We start from the raw sequence: 24,399 nt of genomic DNA on the forward strand, positions 1-24,399 counted from the left end.
AATAAACCCACATTTAAAATTGTTTGATTATTGAAAACGAGAAGCTTAGAAACATTATTATTTTATGATTTGAGGGCATAGCTTTCGATGTCCTATGTTCCCTATTATATACGGTATGTTATATCGTTATCTATATAATATATATTATTATTATTATTGTTATTGTATACATAATAAATCATTCGTTATAGTAAAACAAATTTTCAATTTTTCTATCTAACTGTTTGAATCAGCTATATATCGTAAGTATCTATTGTTATATATTACAATATTATTCTAAGGAAGTATCTATCTAGTGAATCGAGAAGAATTTATTTTTAACCCAATTATTGAAAAAACAAGTATTTATTTATTATTATTTTCAACTGTGATAGTGATCGATTAAAAAATATATGTAAGATACAAAATGTTGGTTTGGTAATTTCAAAAGTTTGACTAAAAAATCAAAATTTTACGAGCAATTTAAATATATTGTTATAATCATTATGAAGTATGAACTATTATTTGTGTAAGTATAATAGACATAGACAAAATTTGATGTAACTTTGACATAATTTTGAATACATTTTAATAATAATTTCAATTGTAAATTTTTTATTATTTATATTTTATAATACGGTGAACGCCATTCTTAAAATGACTCTTGAACCGTTATACGGTCAAAACGTCTGACCCACTCGCCACTGTATGATTATTAATTTATAATTTACGCTGTGTAGTATTTTTATAATAATTAAAGTATATGTATATATATATATATATAAATATATATTTTATTAACAGGTGAGTCAAGATTTCAGTAGCGATTGTGGTAATGACAGGATAATTCAGTGTTTAGTTACAATAGTCGTTCAGCATAACACGTATACATAAATATACAAATATGTGTATATTTTTTGCAACATTATCGCATTATGTTTTTTAACTATTACTTTCAAAGCATCTAATTAAAATTAATATATATATATATATACATATTATATGCGTATATTTCAACACATAAAATAAATGAAACATACATGAGAAATTTAAAATTCACTTGAATAATCTCATGGTGAGAACTATAGAGAAGTAGGTATGTTTTTGTATATAAAGTTTATGGCGTATAATCGTGTACTTAATTAGGGAAACATGTTTTTAGTTATCGAAGTGAATAAATGATTTCAAGCGATTCTCAACCAAAATAAACATTTACTTTTACAACCGCGACAAAAAAGTAAGATTTAACAGTTGAGTACATACTATATGGGTGATATATAATAATTTATGTTAGTGTTTATAATTAAGTTAATAATAAACAAATAAAATTATGCCGTTATAGATACTCAAACATGATTTATATTTATTATAAATAATTTAAAGCAAACAACTCAAAAAATCTTTAACGGTTCGAATAATTGATATCATCACTATCACTAATATACAATGTATATAAATATAAATAATTATAGACATTTATCAACAGATAAAGTAGCTATAATTATCAAGTCTCGATAACTAGGTATAATAATACGATATGCTAAATTTAATTTCTTACTATTGATAATACAATAATATTAGAGTGTTATCTAATTGATATTTTTACAGTTAATGATAATGCACAACGCCATTAAATTAAGTTCACTAATTTTCAATAAACTATTTTTTTTTTTTTTTATAGTAATGAGTATAAGTTAGATAAATATAGAAAATACTAAAAAGTTGATACAAAAATCGCGTTAGGTTTATGTATTATGCAACTTTGTTTTAATTTTATAACTAGTATTATAATAATGTCCATTACCCAGTTTTGAGATTAAGTAGTAAAATTATATAATATTAGGAAAAAATCCTGTTTAAAAGCCTCTACATATTATTATTTATAGAATGATGCTAAAATTATGTGAATCACGTAGTGTTGGATTTCTTTGTGGTGGCTATATAGGAGATCGTTAGTTGTAAGTGTAAGCTCTCGACGTCTGAAGATCGGTGTTAACTGTTAAGTAAAGTATATACATATCATACTACATGTATTCGCGACTAGCCTGTCCAGTGTTGGATATACGATAGTGCACTACGTTTATTATTTGATGTTCGAGTGTCGGCATATAAGATGATAATGAAGCAGTTTCGATTTTATTGGCTTATTGGGTACTTCTTATACGGATATATTCTTTTATTCTTTTAAAGTATTTATATATATATATATTACACAATATGTATTATAGCTTTCGTTCAAAGAAAAATATCGTTATTTAAATATCACGACGTAACTCAATGATTATTATCTATAATTATTATTATTTATCGTGTGCATATGTAATATGCCCGGAAAAATATGTATTAGTGAATTACAATGTTTACGGAAATAAATTTAGTTGTTATTAATTTGTGAAATATAAATAGATATTATATAGTTTATATTTTATATCTGCAGTGGATAAGTCGATATAATAACATGCTATAAACACTTCTATTGAAAAGCCTAACAAATATAATAACGTTGTAAAGGTACGGAAATCATATAGTGTATAGGTATAATTTGTGTTTTGGACGACTTTTTTTTTATTATATAATATTTAACTACACCAAAGTCAAGGAAAACTAATTTTGCGTCGGCTAACAACAAGTTAGTTTATTACCTATAGGCGATATATATACATACATTATAGAAATATTATATGTGCATATATTTTGTTAAACACATAAGTAACCGAAAAAATGTCTTATTGTATTTCAAAACACTATTAACGAGTAATTGTGAATATTTATTGGTTTGTTTAATTATATTATATATTATATACCTATCCATATATTTAAATTAAAGATAATATATACCTTCAAGAATTTCTTAGTTGTAACATTATTGTGCAGGATTATAGATTTTAAATATTAATATATTATATAGTATACAGGAACACAATAATCATTAGATATATTATTAATATATACTGCTGAAGTGAGATCCTCCATTATTGAGTTTTTGTTTTACGCTAAGCAATTTCCAAACTTAAACTTATAATGTTTTTTATGTATAATGTACTCAACAAAAAATATTTATTAGCTATTATTATTACGAATTTGAACGTAACAATCAGTTATTATGTAAGTGATTCATAACCGAATTCGGAATCTTTATATAATATAATATTATATTATTATATATATTTTATGCTGTATAGGGTTTCATAAAACATTTTTCAAATTTTGCACGAGCAGTGAATACCTTTTATTATTGTATTTTTTGAATCATACTACCAAATAAGTATGTCATAATATATATATATATTATACACACACACATACACACAAATATAAATATATAATTTTTTTAACTACAGACGACTTTGTGTTTAGTATAAGGTGCTATGCGAAATTGTCTGAGCTTTTTTAAGTGTCCGTAGAAAAAAAATGTGTATAATATATTATATTATTTATTGTCACGAGACTATTGTATCCCATACATATTATAATAATAATATGTAACTATATTGTATATGATAATGTATAACACCTTCCTATTTTCGCTTTCATAATAATATTAACACAATAATTATTATGTCGTTCGGTCACGATTTCTCGGACAACATAAATGGAAGCCTGACACACGATTTATAATTTACACGTATTTTACCATCATCATTATAACACAACGCCCGCGCCTAACCGACTTTGAGCGTTTCCGCGTCGAGATTTCGATCCGGTCTGCAACCATAATCCATATTATTATATTAAAATATATTAAGTGTCCATATTTTTTCTACCCTCCCTTTGGGATGTTTTCAGATAATCCCTCTGCATGCAGTATAAACACACATACACGTTGTACGAACATGTTCGTGGGGCCCATTATCTCTTTGAAGAATAAATAAAATAATTAAATAATATTGCAAACGTGTTTGTTAGTCTGTATTATAGGTGTACAGTTTTTTTCCGTTTTTGAGACTCATATATAATTGTAAACAAAATACATACCCATGAACTTGCATATTTTAATAAATACTGGCCATCTCACAAATATATATATGTATATGTCTATCGTTCGCAAATCCGTCGAGGGCTACATTTTCGAATCAGTGCGAAAACCACTCTGTACTCCCAACCCCTACCACTTTCCACCCATTACCTATACGATTGCAAACAATGGACATTACAATCATTATCATTATTATTGTGTACACGCAGTGCTCGTACCTACGACTTTCTCCGTACATATAATAATATTATATTTGCCTATTATACCTATTCACATATATAAGCTGGCGCATACCACACATATTATCGTGTGTTTATTATTATTTGTTTTTTGTTTTGTTTTCCTTACTTTATTTACTATTGAAGCGCGTTCTTGTGCACGCGAAATTATTTAACCCCAAACAAAGTCATATTCGTCCATTGGCGTTTGTATATAGATTATAGGATTGCATGTAGCCTATTTTTTTTAGCTGGTTATACAGGTATGCATACACGATACACGTATGATGTCTTATAAAATATGCTTTCAGAAGATTTTCTCATGATTACGAATCGACCTCCTTCCCGTATATAGATGTAAGGAAGTGCAGTAAATCGTAATATTATTATAATTAATGTATATATATATATATATATATATATATATATATAACAACAAATTTAAGTGTTAACCTATTTATTAATCTCAAAACTTGTCAACTAATAACAATATTTTTGTTTTGCACAATATATAGGCTAGGTATAAATTTATACTCAATATTGAATACAAACATTATATAAGTAAGTATCCTGAAATCATATAATAATTACATTGGTAAAATCGACCTTTTCATCTAAAGTTGAACATTTTTTATGAAACTGAAACCAATTTTATAATAATTTAATCTATGTACAATGATCATATTATTTAATTGTTAAGAATTTTTTTTAAATAATAAATTGTATGATGAGTTATAAATGGATATTTTATTTATTAGTTTGTGTATGAAATTAACATAATTTTAATATATATATCAAAACTGCTATTATTTGGTTAAATGTCAACAATATTAGAATAAAAATATATATTTATATATATATATTAAATCGCATTACTCAAAATGGATGACCGAATAGTAAACGACGTTAAATTTGAACTTTAATTTCAAGAAAAAGTGTTTACAACTTTACTACAGTATCAAGGCTGTTATATTATAATATTATACATGTACTCTTATCGATGTAGTAGCCATCAGCCATCGTCTCGTGAGCACTTTTCCTGTAGTATAATAATATTATGTCGTGCTGCGGCGTGTCGTTTAATGAAAATATACTCGTATTTGCTGCCAACCGTTATCCCGTTTTCGCGGTCATGTGATTTCGTTGTTTATTTTTATTTTTTCACCAAATCCGGATTACCTCTAGACTCCGGATTCGCGCAGACGCAATCAGAAGCGTAATAATAATAAATATATATATATATATATATATATATATATATATTATAGTATTATATAGGTAGTGTATACAGTGAATTTAAATTAGTGCGGGCACGCACACCTCGGAGCGATAAAAAGTAAAAAAAAAACGAAATTAAATAAATAGTCACAAAAAAAACGCGACAAGATTAAAAAAAAACCTCGTAAATCGCGATATCCCGAGGCAGGACGTCTATTCCAGAGAACGCGTAACTCGAAGGCGACCGATTATAATATATTATACTATAGTAGAGTAATATTAGTAAACTGTGTGGCGTGAAGAACATTATATATACCTACTATATATGTATATACCTACCAATGCATATATTATATGTATTGATATACTTATATTTTTATATTATTTCGATTTATACACAGCAATAATATGTTTTATACAGTAGTAAAAGTCAAGTATAACCGTTCAGTATTTGCAAAATTTAATGTAATCATAACATTTTTTAAGTACATGCGTGGGGACCCTCGTGCCTGCACGTTCTTGTAGGTAGGTACATATTATACTGTATTTCGAACCGTATTAGATTTTAGCTAATGAATTAATATCATCGCACTATATTGTATACATATATATGTATGAGACCAACTAATTTTAGTCTAAAATTACTATATTTTTTTACAATGGAAATCCTTAGTTTTTCTATATCTAGATACCTACTATAATTATTTGCAAATTATAATTATATATTATATATATGCAGGCATTAGTTTGTATTCGTATTATTATTATTATTATTATTATTATTATACAGGTAATTGAGTAACACGTAAGTTTAGCATATTGTAACTTACGTATCTCCCCCAGTCTTTTTTTTTTGATAAACTATAAGTACTTATAGTAGTCGTAGTAATTTTACGTGTACATATCATTATAGGATAATTATTCAAGCCGCAAATTAGTTTTTGTTGTATATAATTATATTTATATTATTTAATTATTCGTGTCATAATATAATACATACAATTTACAAAAAATTATCTTGGACCGAAGAACTATCTAGGCATATTATACTAAAAAAAAAATTGTCCCAGTTTTTAAATATTTATAATTGAAGCAATTTTAAGTATGAGAATATACAGTTTATTTGTTTGTGTTTCTTTTTCAGTATAGAGGTACATGATAAAAATTGAAAATTCAAACAACTTGGAATTTTTATATTTTAATACAAAAAATATTTTTATTTCTATATTGAAAACAAAAATATTTAAATAATAATGTTTATATTTAATACTTCAATAATTTATTGTAAATTCATTACACTTCTACCTATACAGTACTACAGTCAACAATAGGCGGCATAAATATATAGTGGGTTTGTTGCTTTATTAATATTATTATATAATTTAAATTTTTTTTAAACATTAAAACACGCTGTTATTATTTATACAATTTATATATGTACTAGATAGGTGATTGAAAATCAAACAGCAGTGGTGCAAAAATCAAAGTAATAGACTTGTGTTAAAACTAAAAAGATGAAATCGTTTTAACAAAAAATAACATTCCGTGATATTGGTCGTCTTTTGGGGGATTTAAAGGTGATTGTTCGATAACGGTATAACCCGCCAATACGACGGGCACATTATTTTAACACGAGCCGCGTTACGATCGTGTCGAAAAATCAGGTATAGACCACCGCCAAGGCCAAATAACTTTTCAGGTTTATATAATATATGTGTGTGTGTGTGTGTGTGTGTGTGTGTGTGTATTAGATATTTAAAATAAGTTACGAGAGTGCATAATACAAAGACGTATTGTTTTACGATAATAAGAACGCGCGATGCAAACGAGTCGTATAGTATATACAATGCAAGATAAGTACGTGTTTTGCCTTGTTCGCACTGAGGTCAAATCTGACTCTTAAATCACAATAATATCCTATCCGGTTCCGAAGATATATATTTTATTGAAATATTATACATGCGCAGTTCGATTTACATGGGTACATGGGGATACTAAATACTCGGGTGTTTGGGAGTTTTGTACACATAGGAGGTTTGCTGAACAAATTACGCCGAAAATTTGAATTGGCGCAGTATAATGTTTGGTATTATTGATAAAACGCGATGTAGCTACGTAAATTTTATATATGAACACGAACAAATGTAAATTTAAATATGGCATTATTAATAATTATTGCTGTTTGGTTTACTACATAATGGATATACTGGGTATAGTTTAGTCAGATATTCTATGTGTTACGAAAGAATTACGAGAATATCATCATCGTGATTTTTCGGGATCACTAGTTTCTGATTATTTTGTATACATCGTGTGGGTTGATGATAATTGTAAACATTCATTGATCACTTCGTGTATCATTGTATAATTTAAAATAAAAATTATTTTTGAAGTTGGTTTTATGTATATATTTATTACTCGAATGTCCGAATCAAACATAAGAATCATCGGGTTCACGCAAAAATCTACTCGATTTTTAGTTATCGCGAGAAACTGTCGAAAATTTTCATTTAGGTGATCGACAGTACAAGAGAATGATCGTTGATCTGTTCGAGTGAATCAAATGCATTTATCGACGAAATCGATCTCAATCTCTTGTCGGCTCTGGAACTGGTAAGTTAGTTATATGCATATACTCGTCATCGGCTCTCATATCACACGCACTATAGTTAAAACTATCATGTGACCGTAATAAATATTATTCCTATTGTAATTTGCACTAGTAAAGTAATATTGTGTTTTGTGTTAAGGTGTGCCGCTACCGTATGCGACTGCATAATCAATATGTAACGTATTATATGTCCTATTGTATTATTCACAAACACATACAAAGTCGTTTTTCCAAAATTGAAAAATAACGTAGTTATACTCTATCCGGAAATCGCCAAAAACTTTAAAATAAATAAATAAATATATAAATAAAATAAAAAATTTACCTTGAAAGTGGGTCCAGGAACAGGGCTATTATGATAGTGGCCAGTACGATGCACGTGAGGTATATGGTGCTTATCTCGAATATTTCTGAGTCTGGCGGCCTTTCCAGATTGTCGATGGCGTGATTACCCATCACGCAAAAATTTGAACCGCACAGTCGCAATTCTTCTTCCGATAGCATCGTGCTGTTGTCGCCGCTACCACCACCGTGGGCACCGCTAGACAATACTGTACACAAACGAAAAGTCCCGTTACGTCAAAATAATCACGATGACGATAATTCGATAATAATATTATATAGTTATAGATTATAAATAATAGTACGCGGGCGATTTATAGTCTCGCAAGTCCTTTCGTGTCCACTTATACCCCGTGCGTTTCGGTTATCATATTTGTATTTATTTGGAGAATATTTTACACCAATTAACCGTGAGATTTTCAAAAAACGTAATTTCACTGTACAACAAATCAATCGAACAATGCTTAGATTTAAGACGATAATACAACACTGCTACACGTACCTACTGGATTTCAACAAAATCGCCGTGATAAAATGTCATTTATACGCGAATGTATAAAATATTATGTTCTAACGTGGAAATACGTTCTTGGGTTTGATAGAAATTAGGACTGCGAGTAACCGTTATTCAGGGTTATTGCGAAATGTAAACAGATGTCGGAGTTAATCGATTTCGAATAGCGTTAGCAATTATCGGTAGGAATCGCATTTGCGAAATAATAATAATAATGTTCGAGTCAGAGAATTCAAAAGGTTTATATTGTTTTCATTTATGCTTTTATTCGTTGAATGTCTTCTGATTTGACAACGATACTGTAGGTCGTATATAATGATTTCTGTCAAGTATAGGTATATACATTACGGCCGGGATTCGTGACACATACATTTTGAAAGAAGGCTCGCCGTAAGAGCGATTAAAGTAAAATATTTAATATAATATAATAGTGTATAGTAATACAATAAAACGATAGTTGCAGTTAATAGATGGCGATAGAGTGGTCCGTAAAAGGGGAAGGGAACAACGGTGTCGAGAACGAACAATATATACACGTATATAATGATTATTATACATTTCGCCTTGACATTTGAAAATGGGATGGTATGAGACGTTAAAACGGGAGACGGCGAATATACCTGCAGTGGACTGAAAAGTGTCTTACAACAAATGCAAGTAATTTAGTAATGTATATAAGTGTATATATGACCATTATATACGTATGACGTATGTATATAATATGATATATAGTCTGAATATATATATAAACGTGTGTGTGTGTGTGTATCGTATTCATTGATTTCGATTTATAGTTGTGAGTGTGCGGCGAATTATTGTTTGCCCGATTCAACGATTTAACACGTCGCAGTTTACGGCCGTGTGTGCCTACATCTTATATTATTTATTATGACAAATAAACGAACGAGCCACCTATTGTAATATCACTAATATCGTATACCTACATGACCACTTCGATTATAATTATTAAATTGATAAAACCGCAATATTGTAGTGGGTTGGTGTTTAATGCGGCATATCGATCAAGTGTCACCGACTAGCAGCGTATCGGTTACATCTGCAGCACTCGCTTTTATGTGGTGGTGCTGAATCAGGCAAATTCATCGCGATATTTTTCAGCAAGTTACCGTAATTAATATAATGAAGTTCAGCTAAAAAATGTATTTCTATCGCGTATAACTTAAAAATCGCAACTGGACCTCATAATATTATAAATAATGCGTTATGTAAACGGATAAAGGGGATAATTAAACAAATAAAATTTAGGATGGAATTACATACATCATAGTTATATGGCTCTGAGAAGATGTTTGAGTGAAAATGACCATGTAGGATTTCTTTTTATTTGGTAAACTTTTAACGGCAAATTTAATTTTCGATAGATTTATTTAGGCGATAATCTCTACTATGATGTTACCGTAAAACGTTTCGAGTTTGATATAATATTATATTTATATACATACCCAACGAAGAGATGAGGTTTCCCCATAGCTCGGCCGTCTGCCAAGCCAGGAAGAAGAATCCGAAGAACCGGACGACGATACCGTCCACTTGCTGGTCCGTGAGCTTGGCGTATACGGCGCCGGTCTGCGTGAGGTACGTCGCTTTCGCGGCCCACATGGGCGCGGCGCCCAGGCCCACAAGCACGCCGGCGGGCACAAGCGTGTAGAACCGCGGATAGAACTGGGCACCGATGTACGGTATGTAGCACAGCATGGACAGGCACAGCGTCCACTTGACGGTCAGCCGCTTGATGAGGAACGTGGGCACGAATATGCAGCTGAGCACCAGCGCCGCGTAAATGGCGGACAGGGACACGGTGCCCAGGCCCTCGCGGGCGTTGATCGAACTCTGCAGGTTTGCTGTGCCCTGGAACGCGGTGAACTGGACCATGAACGCGAGGCTGATGGTGGACACGTTCTTGAGGATCCGCCACTTCTCTTTGGGCGACATCTTGAACTTTCCCTTGGTCTGGTCATCGTCGCCGTCGCCGTCGGTCATGTTGCCGAGCGGCGGCTTGGCCAGATCCCCGTCGCCGGACTGCAGGTCATCCCGCTTGAAGCCCTGGTTTTCGTAGCCCCCGACCACCGATATCGTGTACACGGCCACGTCGGACGACTGCTTGCCCTTGTTGGCGTTGGCATCTTTGCCCTGCTTGTTGCCAGTGCCTTTGGTCGATTTGCGGTGGTGGAACAGGCTGCTGTCCACGCCGAAACTCTCGCGACGGTCGGCGGACGCCACCATGTCGGCGTTGTCGCTGTCGACGCGTTGCCTAACCGCTGCGGTTGTAGCTGCCGCTGTCGCTGCGATCGACGATCAAAACGACCTGCAGAAAAGATAAAAAAAAACCGATGAGTTATGATTAGCAAATAACGATACAGAAACAATAATAATGTAGTTATATATAAAGTAAGTTATAGTGTAAACTGTTAGTAAAGGCTCGGAGTTTGTAACAAATGCTTTTTTGGCACCGGCAGATTATATATTTTTATTGCAGTGTTAAAGGGCTCTTAAATAGTTTATATATAATATTTTAGGTATAAATTCGTTCCGTATCGTTCCGATTGAATTGGAGTTGAGAATTTTTTTTTTAGTTTTTTTACGCTTAAAATAAATACTTAAAACACGTTTTTCGACGATTATATATTACTTTTTTACGATTTATATTTTGCTAGAAAATTCAAGTCCTATTGATAATCACATATTAACGTTCGTGAGTATAAATGTTGTAAGTACGTTGACGCGTGCAACGGGAAAATTATGTTGTGGCTGATAACGAACATCAAAATACTCGAACTCACGCGCTGTGGCAGAAAACGTATACCCACCTAAATAATAATATTATAACAGGTGCTGCGTATATACGCGATATTATTGTGCGTAATTTTCTTAGCGTTCCTTCTGCTCTGCCGAACCGACGGCGGACACACATGTGTGGCGAAATGCCGTTCTGTCGACGGTCGCGAACCGGTTTTTTTGCGAAAAAAATATATCGCATAAAATACGCTCTCGCGAGGCGATGCTACACGTTATGCGCGCACGCGCACCGCTCTCGCTCGCGTGTCTGTGTGATACGTTCTTCGGACTCTTACAGAGATACGTTCGTGCGCCCGTGTATCGGGTTTAAATAATATAATAATATTATGTGTATTGGAATAGTAAGTGTTGTGCCAAAAAATAATAATAATAATAACAATAACAAAGAAATGAACAACAGCGCCGTTGCAGATATGCAGAGGGGATAATACTATTAAAAGCGCGACGCGACGGCCACACCCCGCCCCCCGACACCGCTGCACCACTCGCCCGCTGCGGAACCCGATCGACGGGGACGACTTGAGTTTCGTATAGTATAATATCATAAACTTAGGAATATTAAACCGCCTAACGCTTTACCGATACTGGTTACTGGTTAAAAAATAGTATATTCGTATACCTTTAGTGTAGTATATGTACCGTAATAATATATATATTATAGTCTCGTGATAGGAGAGGGAGGATATTAGCGGAGGAGACGTCCGCAGACACGGGTTTTTTAAATATCCGCTCAGATAACATAATACATATATGCTATAGTAATACGATTTGTAGCTATATTATATAACTATTATATTTTTGTCATATTAGCTATTGTTGTTTTAGGACTTACAAAAGTCAGATGAACAATGTTGTACGTTCGACTATATGTACATTGTTATACGCTATACACGCGCTTACGATCAGATAATAATAATATATTATGTAGTATAGGCAGATTCCGAACGGTTGATAGTTTTAAACGTGAACGTGTACTTTTTTTTTTTGTTGATAAAATTACAAAATCTGTTTCTAATAATGTATAAATTTATTACTTTGGATATGTCAGTTTTCTTTTTGAATTTTCTATAATCAATGGATGAATATATATAATATATGATATACTTAATTAGTTTGGTTGAAAATGGCAAATAAATTATGTATATGTATAGGCAATATCCTAAAAACAAGTCAAACGAGCATTTGCTTTAAAAAAAAAACCAAAAAGCGTTGACTGGTTTTATGCGTAAGCTAATTTACACTGTAATAGTATTATATCTTGAAATGTGCGTAGATCTGTAGTTAAGAATTTAAATAAGTATTTACCTTAGTGGCGAGCGCCTACAGATAAATAGGTGGATCGCCTCGAAAGTCAATAATTTAGTGATGAGTAACCGTTGTGCATGATGAATAATAAACAATTATAACGTTAGAGTGCCTAATAAGTATTGACAGACGTAAAGGTTAGCAAAAAATGTTATGTTGTACTCGTGGTATAACTGTTGACAAGGAATAAAACAAAACAAAAAATCCAACGAACACACACACGGGCGTGACTTATCAAAAAAACCGAATCGCAAAGATACACGTAGTGGCCATATGTGTTGTAGGTATATCAGGTGATTTATTTAACATAAGACATTTATTAATTCAAAAACTATTAACGACTATGTAAATATTTGTTTTACATAACTTTAAGTAGTTAAAAATACATTTTTCTAAAAAAATAATATGTTTTTTATCGTTTAAAATGTTTTTGATTAACATCATGCATTTTGAATTCTTTATTCCAAATAGAATATTTTTTGATGTACACTTCGATACATACAATTCTAATTTTGAATGAGCAGTTTGTGAGTTATGAGTGATATTCAAAAATTAGTGAAATGTACAAAATATTAGTCCACCTAATCTTCTGCTTATCTAAACTTGAAATATTTCTAATTAATGAACTGTTCGTGAGAAATTCGATTTTTATCGATGTAAATAATCCTAATAATATCTTGTTCTGGAATATAGAATTTAAAATGTATATTGTCGTTCAAGAGAGTAATATACCTTAAAAAGGATAACGACAAAAAATAACAAAAATATCACTGTTTTTTTCCAAAAATGTTGTTTTATATGACTTAAAATTTTTTCAAAAAAATTATTTTCAAAAATGTTTTCTGAAATAATAATTTATATATCTTCAGTTAATGGATCACCCCGTATATGGCACATTATATACGACCCACGCGTGCGAAAAAATATTAATCTACGTGTAGCGGAAAACTTGCGCTGGACAAGGTTATACTTTCTCCCATTGTGCATTCCGGGAACCACTAAACACACACACACACACACACACTTAATACGTACGTACACGTTTCATTCTGTGTATAATTATGTGTATATATAGGCGTACCAGCTGGCAGACGATCAGGGGCTACGGGCGCCGAGGTTCGCACAGTTTATTATTATTATTTTTATTGTTATTGGAGTCAAGGCGAACGCGAGTTGATTTTTGACTTTGAAATTTCCGAAATTCATCGTCCGATATCTGGGTCATATACGAATTCATATATTAATTATATCAACATTGTATGTCTTATCGCGATATATAAGTTGTGTCTAATATATTGCACACGTTACGCGTTTATTTACCACATAATATATTTACGTTCTAATGGATATTTTTAGTAAGTGACTGTTAGAGTATAGTTATTATATAGGAGCATTAGCAATTCAACATTAACATTGACTAATTTTATCGGATAAAAATCAATTCAAATTGTCAAAAAATAAGTCACGTGTAGCTAGTATCAACTAATAATCACCTTTTATATTAAAAATATCATCTATATCCTTTATAAACAACTATAATATAATATTATTCTTTTTATACATATTTATAAAATACATATAATGTACTATTTATTTAAATAAACGATACTACATGGAAGAAGTAAAGCTCACTCGGTTCCCCTTTGGTTACCAAAAAACGAGGAAAAGAATATATATAATATAACCCATATGCACCTATAGGTATATGTATATGGTTTAACCCGAATATTGAAAACACGTACTTAATCATTTTTGCGAAAGTTCATGCAAGTATGTGCGTATACGTCAAAACGATCGCATGCGAAGTTGCAACTTCTACTCTACACACGACTCATACCCGGACTTACGTATAGTTACGTAACCATTCAAACACTTGACGGAAATTAATAATTCAGCGTTTACAATATTTGCATAAATGATAGCTCAGCAAACGAACTTGCCATCTTAATTTTTTTTAGAAACGGTATAACAAACGTTTTAATTTTTTTTTCATCTACTTAGTTAAACCTACAACTGTCAAGTATAATAACCGTGATTCATATTATAGGTACACTCTGTGGTTTCAGTGATGAAAGGACAAAATTACTCTCACGGTCTGTTAATAGATCATGATGACTTTCCTGGATAGTAAGTATAAAATGAAAAAAGGTACTTATGTAAAAAAAAAATATTATATTTTACATAATATTATAATTTATCAAACTGATAATACGAAAATAATATAATATAGAAGAATATAAAAGTGTGGAGGGTAGGTGTAATAATTTCTATACTTTATAAATTATAACGATAGCTTATCGATAAAGCATAAGTACTATATAAATTTGATTTTTTGATCCAAAAAATATTCACGACTTTTCATTACTGATAAAAATAATAATAATAAAAAAAAAAAACAGAATAATGTACATTGCTACATTGGATAATAACAGTAAGTTATGCTAGTGTTATTTGAAATATTCGTGTGTCTGTATGTATCCGTTACGAAGTTACGATGAGCGAAAATCACGTATTCTTTATGTTTAATAAAAAAGGACAAGACCTACTAGTTATAAATACTTTTAAACAAGTGTAGTGCAAAAGTATATACAGTAAGTTAAATTTTCCAATTGATAAATATAAATAAATCGTGTTTTTACTATAGTCATGCAAGTGACGAAACTTTAAAACGACAATTAATTAGTAATGCTTGAAAAATAAAAGCTTTGAACTCCATTTGCAGTGTGGGAACTTACATAGGTATTTTTGACCTGCTAAGTCTAGTGTTTCTATGGTGTTTCGTGGTACATGCAGTTATGTACATTTGTATAATATATAATATAATGTATCTGTAGTACGCGTTAAGTGTCTGAAATCGAAATGCCCATTTTCGGAAACAAATTGCGTAATCGGAAGTCTAGAAAACGGACTCGACTTTTTATCGAAGACACTCGCGAGCAATGAGATTTTCTATTTACAAGCAGTTTATATATATATTATCGTGTTTGGCACGCGGACATAATAATATATTGTATATGTTATACACGAACAAACAAGTGCGTCGGGCCAACGGTATAGGTACCCATGTTGTTATTGTTTTTTACGTGGTTAATGATTAACGCGTATTTACACTTGTCATTTCGTCAATACATTTTATGTATATATTATTATATTGTATGAATTCTTTGTAGACATTTCGCTTAACGAATGACACACGATATATCATGAAAATAATATGGTCATTTTACAATTTCGTCCCCATCTGTAATATCGTATTTGTGGTATATATATATATATAAGTATAGAGAACAAACTCCACCTAAACACTCGAAATTAGTAAAATATATAATATTTTTTAGTAAAACTATTATGTATTAACCGATGTATAATTTTTTATAAATCAATTTTAAAAACTATAACATGAGTAAAAAAAGTTGAACTTGTAGCTAATCATAATGTATAACATAATTATATACATATATATGAGTTGTTCACTGCAACGAGAGTGTAAAATATGTAATTTAACCTATTCCTAATGTATAATAAATTAATAAATAATATCGCTTTATTTTTAAATTAATTTTACTCTTAATAGCTGTAGTTTTGACGGTGGAATATATAAGTAAACATGGTTTCCAAAAAGATATATTAAAATGCTATGAAAAAAATTACTGAATATCTCACGCGTTTAGTAAACATGTACAAAAAAAATAACAATAAATTATCATTTTAATAGTGCGGCGTAATAATAATTGTTGTATTGATCGAAATGCTTCAACAATATAATACTTGTACCTACGTTAATCAGTGTAATTGTAAATTTTAACATCCATCGTAAATTTCTTACGGCAAAAAATAATTAGGTATACTGCTTTATTACTAAATCAATACATTATAATGTAAGATTAAAAATCATCAACATACAATTTTATTAGTTGTTGTTAATTTGTTTACATCTCGTGCGGTACCTATATGTTTCAAATTGTTTATGAAACAAGGTTAAGAAATTGAGCCCGGTGGCGCTGAAAACTGCTTTCTAAAACCATCATCACAGCTACGTATATAATATACCGTATGTACAGACGTACAGCAGTATGTACCTCTACGGTAAATATGTCATTGCCAGGACGAATAGGGATGTTATGATAAAATCGTTCTTAGGACACCTATTTGGCTATGATTCAATAAATACTTAAATTTCATAACTGATGTTTGCTGAAGCGCGACTGTCTGAATCAAAATAATAATTATATATACTATCCACGCCGATACAGTTCTATCACCAATGCATGTGCATATTATATAATGCAATAAGTAATACAACGTATACGAATATACCTTATTGCCAATATATCTATAATCAGTAACATATGTTATTTGTTAAGTTAAAACGTCCATCGAAAGTGTGTTCTGAAAGTCAATAGCAACAACAATAAAATAAGTACGCCGAGTAATAATGGATATTATATTAAATAAAAAGTTTTTACGATAAATTGTTTTGATAGCAAATTAATTCTTTTTTTAGACTTTTAACGCTATATAGAAGAAACTACATGTATTATACTATATATATATATATATTGGTTTGCACGAAGACGAAATCCGAATACAAAACATATTATACTTTATAATGTGATTATTGAAAATCAATTTTTAGAATGCAAAAAATAATAGATAAGGTGTGCCAAAAAAATGTAATTGCGCACAACTTATATAATATGTATACTTAATACTATACAGTATGTTGTTATATTATTATATTGGCGAAATAAAAAAAAGGAAAAATGAAAAAACGTAAATGTTGTTATCCAATCTATGCGTCATAATCAATTAATTTATCAGTTTTGCGTATATTTATACATAGCTATACAGAATTTTAATAATACGAATTATAAAATAAAAATAAGTTATACTAAACATAATGATTTTTAATTGTAATAAATAATAGTAAATAAATATTATACGAGCGATATTTTACATAATGTACCTATGTGTATTATAATTATATGCGTACCGCTCGAACTCGTATCGTGATACGTGATATCTACGAAAGAAATCGAATGAAATATTTAGTCAAGCATAAAATACGCGAAAAAAAATCAAGGTCGACTAGCGCCGAAGTACTCAAATCGGTGAAAACAAAAAAAAAACCAACCGTTGCGGAAAAATTATGTTGTATGTATAATGTATATTACATATATTATAATATGGCGCCTGCAGCCATGTTATTATAATAATATAATATTATGTTTGATATTATAATATACCTATCGTTTTACAAAGTGAAATGTTGTATGCGGGTTGTGTTCAAAAGAAACAATTATTTTAATAAAAATATGTTTTATTATTCCCGTCAAACGATATAATGTCTTAAAAATATTAATAATATTGGACATTCAGTGTTATCAAAATACGTACATTATTATGTAGTTAGTCAAAACTACTGAGCAAATATACAAATGGACTTGAGGAATACCTATGATGATGGTCGAAACAAAAATACGCGGATAAAGCTGGATACAACAAATGTTTGTATATATATTATAATGCGGTATAAAGACGGGTAGGTACTTTTTTTAATTTTATCATCGATACGCTCTGATTTTCATTTTTTTACACACACGGCAGTTTCATCGACATTTTTTATTTCTGATATAAATTAGTTAAGTAGTAAGCACTGAGCAATAAAAATTGTCATATTGTCTTTAATAAGTATTAGGTACCTAATTTTTGGTGTTTGTTAATTCAAAACCATTAAAAAAATGTGTTAACTCGACCTATTTAAGTCATATCGTTTAACATGCACTTTGCAGGACGAGAAAAAAATACTAACTCTATGCTCCGATGACTGTATTATTCGATATTAACTGCAAAATGTATCTGCGTCTATGCATAAACACATTATTTAATTATATAAGTGCTAACAAGTGAAAAACTATGATTGGCAGTCAATGGGTGTCGAGTAAAACAAAGAACTCTGTTGTGTTAAGCCAAAAAGGGGTATCTCCAATTTTAATAAAAATGATTTTATTGATTATGTGCAGATGCCAAGTTTATATAACGATTTTCTATCAATTTCGGTTGCTAAAATATCGTAAGAATTTAGTTTTAACGATATGTGCTATTTATACAAAAATATACATAAAACTCCAGAGGTATTTTCACATTAAAATCGAATGGATATAGCAAAAAGAGTATGTAACATGAAAATCATTAGGGTTACATAAAATTAATTTATTTTCTCATTAACTTCAATAATATTATATTCAAGTTCTTTGTTAAAATTACAGTTTATAATAATTTGATATTTAAGATATATACCGGCAGTATATTAGGTTGTTGACTCTTATTATATTACATTTGATTGATTTAATACGGCAGAATTATATATATATATAATCACATCTGCATAAATTAGTATATAAAACTGATCATACAAAATACGTATATTATTATCCTTGCTCGTAAAACCTTTAGAATATAATTAATATAGATTAATTAAATTTTAAATAAAATTATAGATAATTAAATATTATAATATACAATAAGATTTACTATGCCTATTATATACGTACCTATATAAATGTCTTCATCTTTTTTTAAATGATAATTTCTCTTTATTACTGTAGATTATTAATTCAATTTTTTTTTTAAAGAAAAAGTAAGAAGTAAAAAATAGAATTATTATGGCATTGGACTTAATTTTAACAAAGACTAATATTGTTCCCATAACAATAGGTTTAGAAGATTTATGGTTTAGCATAAATTTTAAAATAGATGTAATATTTAGTCTGTATTGCTATTAATATAGTAGGTATACATGATCAATAATTATTTTATATACAATTTAAAAACGCTAATATTGATTTCTTAACATTCAAATTATTATAATGTATAGAAAAGAATGTTTCAAATTTCAAAAAACTACTCGTTACGTAAGGAAAAAATCATCGATTAACATTAACAGTCTAATATAAGAATAGATTATCATTTGAAAAAGTCTGTATCCATACAAAACACTGCTCGAATATCAAAAATATAAAGTGTTGTTTATGATAATATTATAGTCTTTATTAAACGTACTTAGATGTACATAAAAATGACAAAAATCAAAAGTCGACGAATCGCTCCACACAATATTATACTATTATATTATTATATCTTCATATCTACATACGGCAATTCCGTTATAAACTTGAACCGGCCTCGAGAGTTGAGGAACCTATTACACATATATTAATATATTATTATTACAATATCTACTCATATGTAAACATATTATATGCATCGTCGTTGTATCGTAATAAAGTTGTTTTTTACGGGACGTCTCCGGCCGGCGCCGATATAATTATTATGATGTGTAATGTAGATATTTCGACGGACGAGACATAATATTATTATAGTTGCTGTAGTTTTGCACAACACTCGCACTAGGTGAAGGTATATGTGTAGTATGTTATATATTAAAATAATATACATATACTACGCCTTGAACTTGACGGGACTATACGCGCGTCAGCCTCTTCTCTTCAGCTTCGACCGTCCGCGACGCGAAAGTGCATTGAAGACGTGTTGAGAACATTAAAAAAACACGTCAGTTGCAGTTTGCTCGTGAATATCTATCGTGATGCTGCCGACGGCGTATTTCCACTATAGACTCGAATATACACTATGAATGCAAATATACGATTATATTGCATTATATTTGTATTATTATATAGTAGGTAAATAATAATATGTGTTAGTGTTGCCGAATATACTGAAATCATTTGCGATTCGATCAAAAAACACGCCCAGGTATTACTGACGCGACCTAGGTTTAGTAAAAAAAATGTTGGTTTACGAAACTTAGGAGAATAACTACACCATGTCCGTTTTTCGTAAGATCGCAGACAAAATAAAAATATATTATAAACTTAAGAAAATATTCCCAATATCAAAATATTATGTAGCGCACAGAAACTTCGATATTTCACGAAAAATCATCATGCAGTATATTCCGGTTGGGTTCGTTATTTAACGAAATAAAATCGTATTCGAAGAAGAACGGACGAGATTTTATTAGGTTTTTTTTTAATCTCGGACAATTATTTTAGAATTACTATTTTTTTATTTCATCGCGCGTGAAACAATAATTTATCGATTACCTAATTACGTACTTATTGAATTACTCGTCAAATGTAGAATACTAGAACGGAAGTAAAATAATTGCCTTATAAATGGATAACGAGTAAAACGAAAATACAATCAATGATGTACCTAATGTATTGTTTAAGCACTGTAATTTGATGTATTAGACATTTTTATAAGACGTGTTGTAGCACGAAAAGTATATTTTTTTTATTACCTAGACGATCAGACGCATAATAGTGTAATGTTCGGAATATTTTATGATTTTTGTAGTACGCATTCAATTGTGATACGCCGATTCGGCTGATGCATTTAGATATTTAATATATCTACAATACGCACTGAATAACTAAAAAAAATGTTTTTAAGTATAAATAAATTGAATATTTAATACCGAAGCGGCAGTTACTAAAATTATATTGTAAAGCCGTAAGAGTCTTATCGACGATACACATACGGACAAGATGATAATCAATAGACCACGAGAAATCGATAATATGAATCGTATAATATAATATATTATCATATCGTTATAATTAATCTAATACATAAATTGTCCATCGTCACGAATTATTTTACGTTTCGCATTCAATGGGTATATGTATGTTATTGTTGTTTTGAACAGATTAAATAATGCAGAAACATTCAAAGTTTGTGTTATAGATATACCTACATATTGTGCATATATATACATATTCAATAATAAGTAAATACTGACGCAATACAAATGGAAAATATGGGCATAACGGTTAATATGAAAAATTGTAGTCCTATACGAAAATGTCAACAAACATAAATAATTACGGAATTAAAGCGTTTGTATTAAAACTATAAGACTAATAATTTTGGGATGACCCGCCTATACTGGGCAATTCCTCACTACGCCTTCTGATTCTTTCCTTCAAATTTTTTTATTGTACGCATTGTAAATTGTGTACAGATTATGAATTTTCGAATTAAAAAAAAGAAAGAAAGAAAGAAAAGGATAGACTAATAATTTTTTAATACATATTTAAGATTATATGTTTAATTTTAGATATTCAATACATAGATATAGTCGCCTAGCTGGTACCTATATTTAGTGTATCGTAATCGTATATACTTACGCATTGTATGTGGAATATTTTAGTAATTGATAAAACGAATTTCGTTCTAATGCACTCTGACGCGCACGCACACAAGCACATACACAGTCGACGCAATAACCCAAAATGATATAAAAATACTCATTTTTATATTGCTTTAATATTTTATAGGTATGTAGTAATGACTTGTTCCGATACGTGTAAAGATATATTATGATTGTTATACACACATGTGTGTGTGTGCAGCGCGTGTGCAATTATACCACATAATGGATACACATATTTAATAATGAGTATGCAACTATAATATTATACAGACCAAGAAAAACCATTTAAAACTGCAATTTATGCGCACAATGTTGTTATTATAATAACATTATAATGTATGCTGTGCGCTGCAGTTCTCTAAGATAGTGCATTAAAATAATAGTATTAATAATAATAATAATAATAAAAATAATAATTATTGTGCGTCCTCATAATATATTATGCTGCTCGACGACCGCGGAGTTGCTCAATACCTACACGGTTTCGGCCTCACGACGGTAACTATCATGTTATAGATTATTTTTAAATTTTCGACGGAACGAACCGAGAGGCTCTGCATCGGAGATCCACAGTAAATCGTAACATAACAATATATCAAAGGTACCTAAGACGAGTGTGTCGTGTGGAAAAAAGACCGACCGATAAGAAAACGTATGAAATATATAATATATAAACTACGTGCTCGTCGGGAACGCGGGCGAGGCGATGTCCCGGAAAATAGAAACGCGCGTCCAGGCGGACCGCGGCGGAAACCCGCGACGCCCGTCACCGGTAGAGAGTGGTGTGACGAGGGAGGATTTTTACGGGGTAAAAAAAAAAACCAAATATATATTTTTTGCGCTTACCTCGAACGGGGCCCGTCCTGCGCCGTACGTTGGGCGGCAGTGACACTCCGAAGACGTCTTCAGGGCGTCATCGCCGTCTGCGGTGCCTCGTGTGGACGACTATGACGATTTCGCACTGCTCTCGTACACCTCTGTACTCTATTATTTGCGGGTAATTATATATATATATATATATGTTATATACGTGAAATCGGCCGAGTGACGCGCGGAGATAGATATTTATTTATTTATTTCTCGTTTGTCTTATATATCGCTACGGCGGCGGTGACGGATACGCGGATCGATCGCGGACGAGAGATATCGATGTGTGTTCGTCGGCGGCGGTGCGTTGTCGGGACGCGAATTGTAGGTCAAGCGGAGGATACGCACGCGGACGGCGACAAGCGGTACGGACGACGCGCGCAGCACGACAGACGTGCTCGTACAACAGGACGCGACGAGCGTACTCATATACGCGGTCGACTGCGACGACGGTACACGCGACCGTACACACTTACACGCTCACACACACACACACACACACGCACACGGGTGCGCGAGAACACTTCGATGTACTCGCGGAGAGAGAACGCGACACGAGCGCAGTGCGACGACGGCGACGGCAATACTAATAATAATAATAATTCGTGTAATTGTATAATTTTAATTGCGTTCGTCTGTATAATATGTGTGTGTCTCGTGTGCCATACGATAATAATATGTATAATATTGTATCGCGATGCGACGGTGCTGAAACAATGATGAGATACGCGTATGTGCGGCGACCGACTGTCTGAACGACTGATCGACTGACTGGCTGCAGACCGACTCGCTCCGTCCGGTTCGTCGTCGTCGGTGGTGGTGGCGGTGGCGAACTGGCGAGATACGTCCGTCGCTAAGTCGTACCCCTTTTTTTTTTCCGTTCCGTTCCGTTTTTTTTTTTTTCGCGCGCGAATATCCGTCGTCACCGTTCCCCCCCCGACGTCCCGCCCGTCGGCCATGGCCGCGCGCGCTCACGTGCCGCCGGCGTTCGAGCGCCGTCGATGACCGTCGCGACCGCGGCCGAGGAGAAGTCGGTCGGACCGGGTGGATCGGTGTGACTTCATTGTGATTTCGATAGAATGCGTTTTTAATATTACCATACTATGCGCGTGCGTTGGTCTTTTTAAAATAAAAGTCTGTCGGTCCAAAAATCCGTTTTTAAAATATCATTCACGAACCTAATTGATCGCATAACTCGCGAAATATAATCACGACCCGTCGCGGTGTACGAGTAAATAAGACCGCGCGATGGAATTTCTCCATCCCGTGACCGCGATGACGGGTTAATAGATACCCCAGCGTTAAATTCGA

The 24,399-nt window shown here is 31.6% G+C and overlaps 1 protein-coding gene across 1 annotated transcript in view; it reads right to left on the reverse strand.

Moving 5' to 3' along the window:
• The window catches only part of LOC132929642 (UNC93-like protein), a 47,534-nt gene extending 23,619 nt beyond the window's left edge, over nt 1–23,915 (reverse strand). The window contains exons 1-3 of the mRNA XM_060995145.1: nt 23,068–23,915; nt 10,322–11,184; nt 8,328–8,553 (exon numbers count right to left, since the gene is read on the reverse strand). Coding sequence (XP_060851128.1) covers nt 8,328–8,553; nt 10,322–11,102 — 1,007 coding nt within the window. The 5' untranslated portion in view covers nt 11,103–11,184; nt 23,068–23,915. The remainder of the gene's footprint in view (nt 1–8,327; nt 8,554–10,321; nt 11,185–23,067) is intronic.
• Between the last annotated feature and the right edge of the window lie 484 nt (nt 23,916–24,399).

This window comes from Rhopalosiphum padi, chromosome 1 (genome assembly GCF_020882245.1).
Source record: "Rhopalosiphum padi isolate XX-2018 chromosome 1, ASM2088224v1, whole genome shotgun sequence".
In the NCBI taxonomy this organism is placed as follows: domain Eukaryota; kingdom Metazoa; phylum Arthropoda; class Insecta; order Hemiptera; family Aphididae; genus Rhopalosiphum; species Rhopalosiphum padi.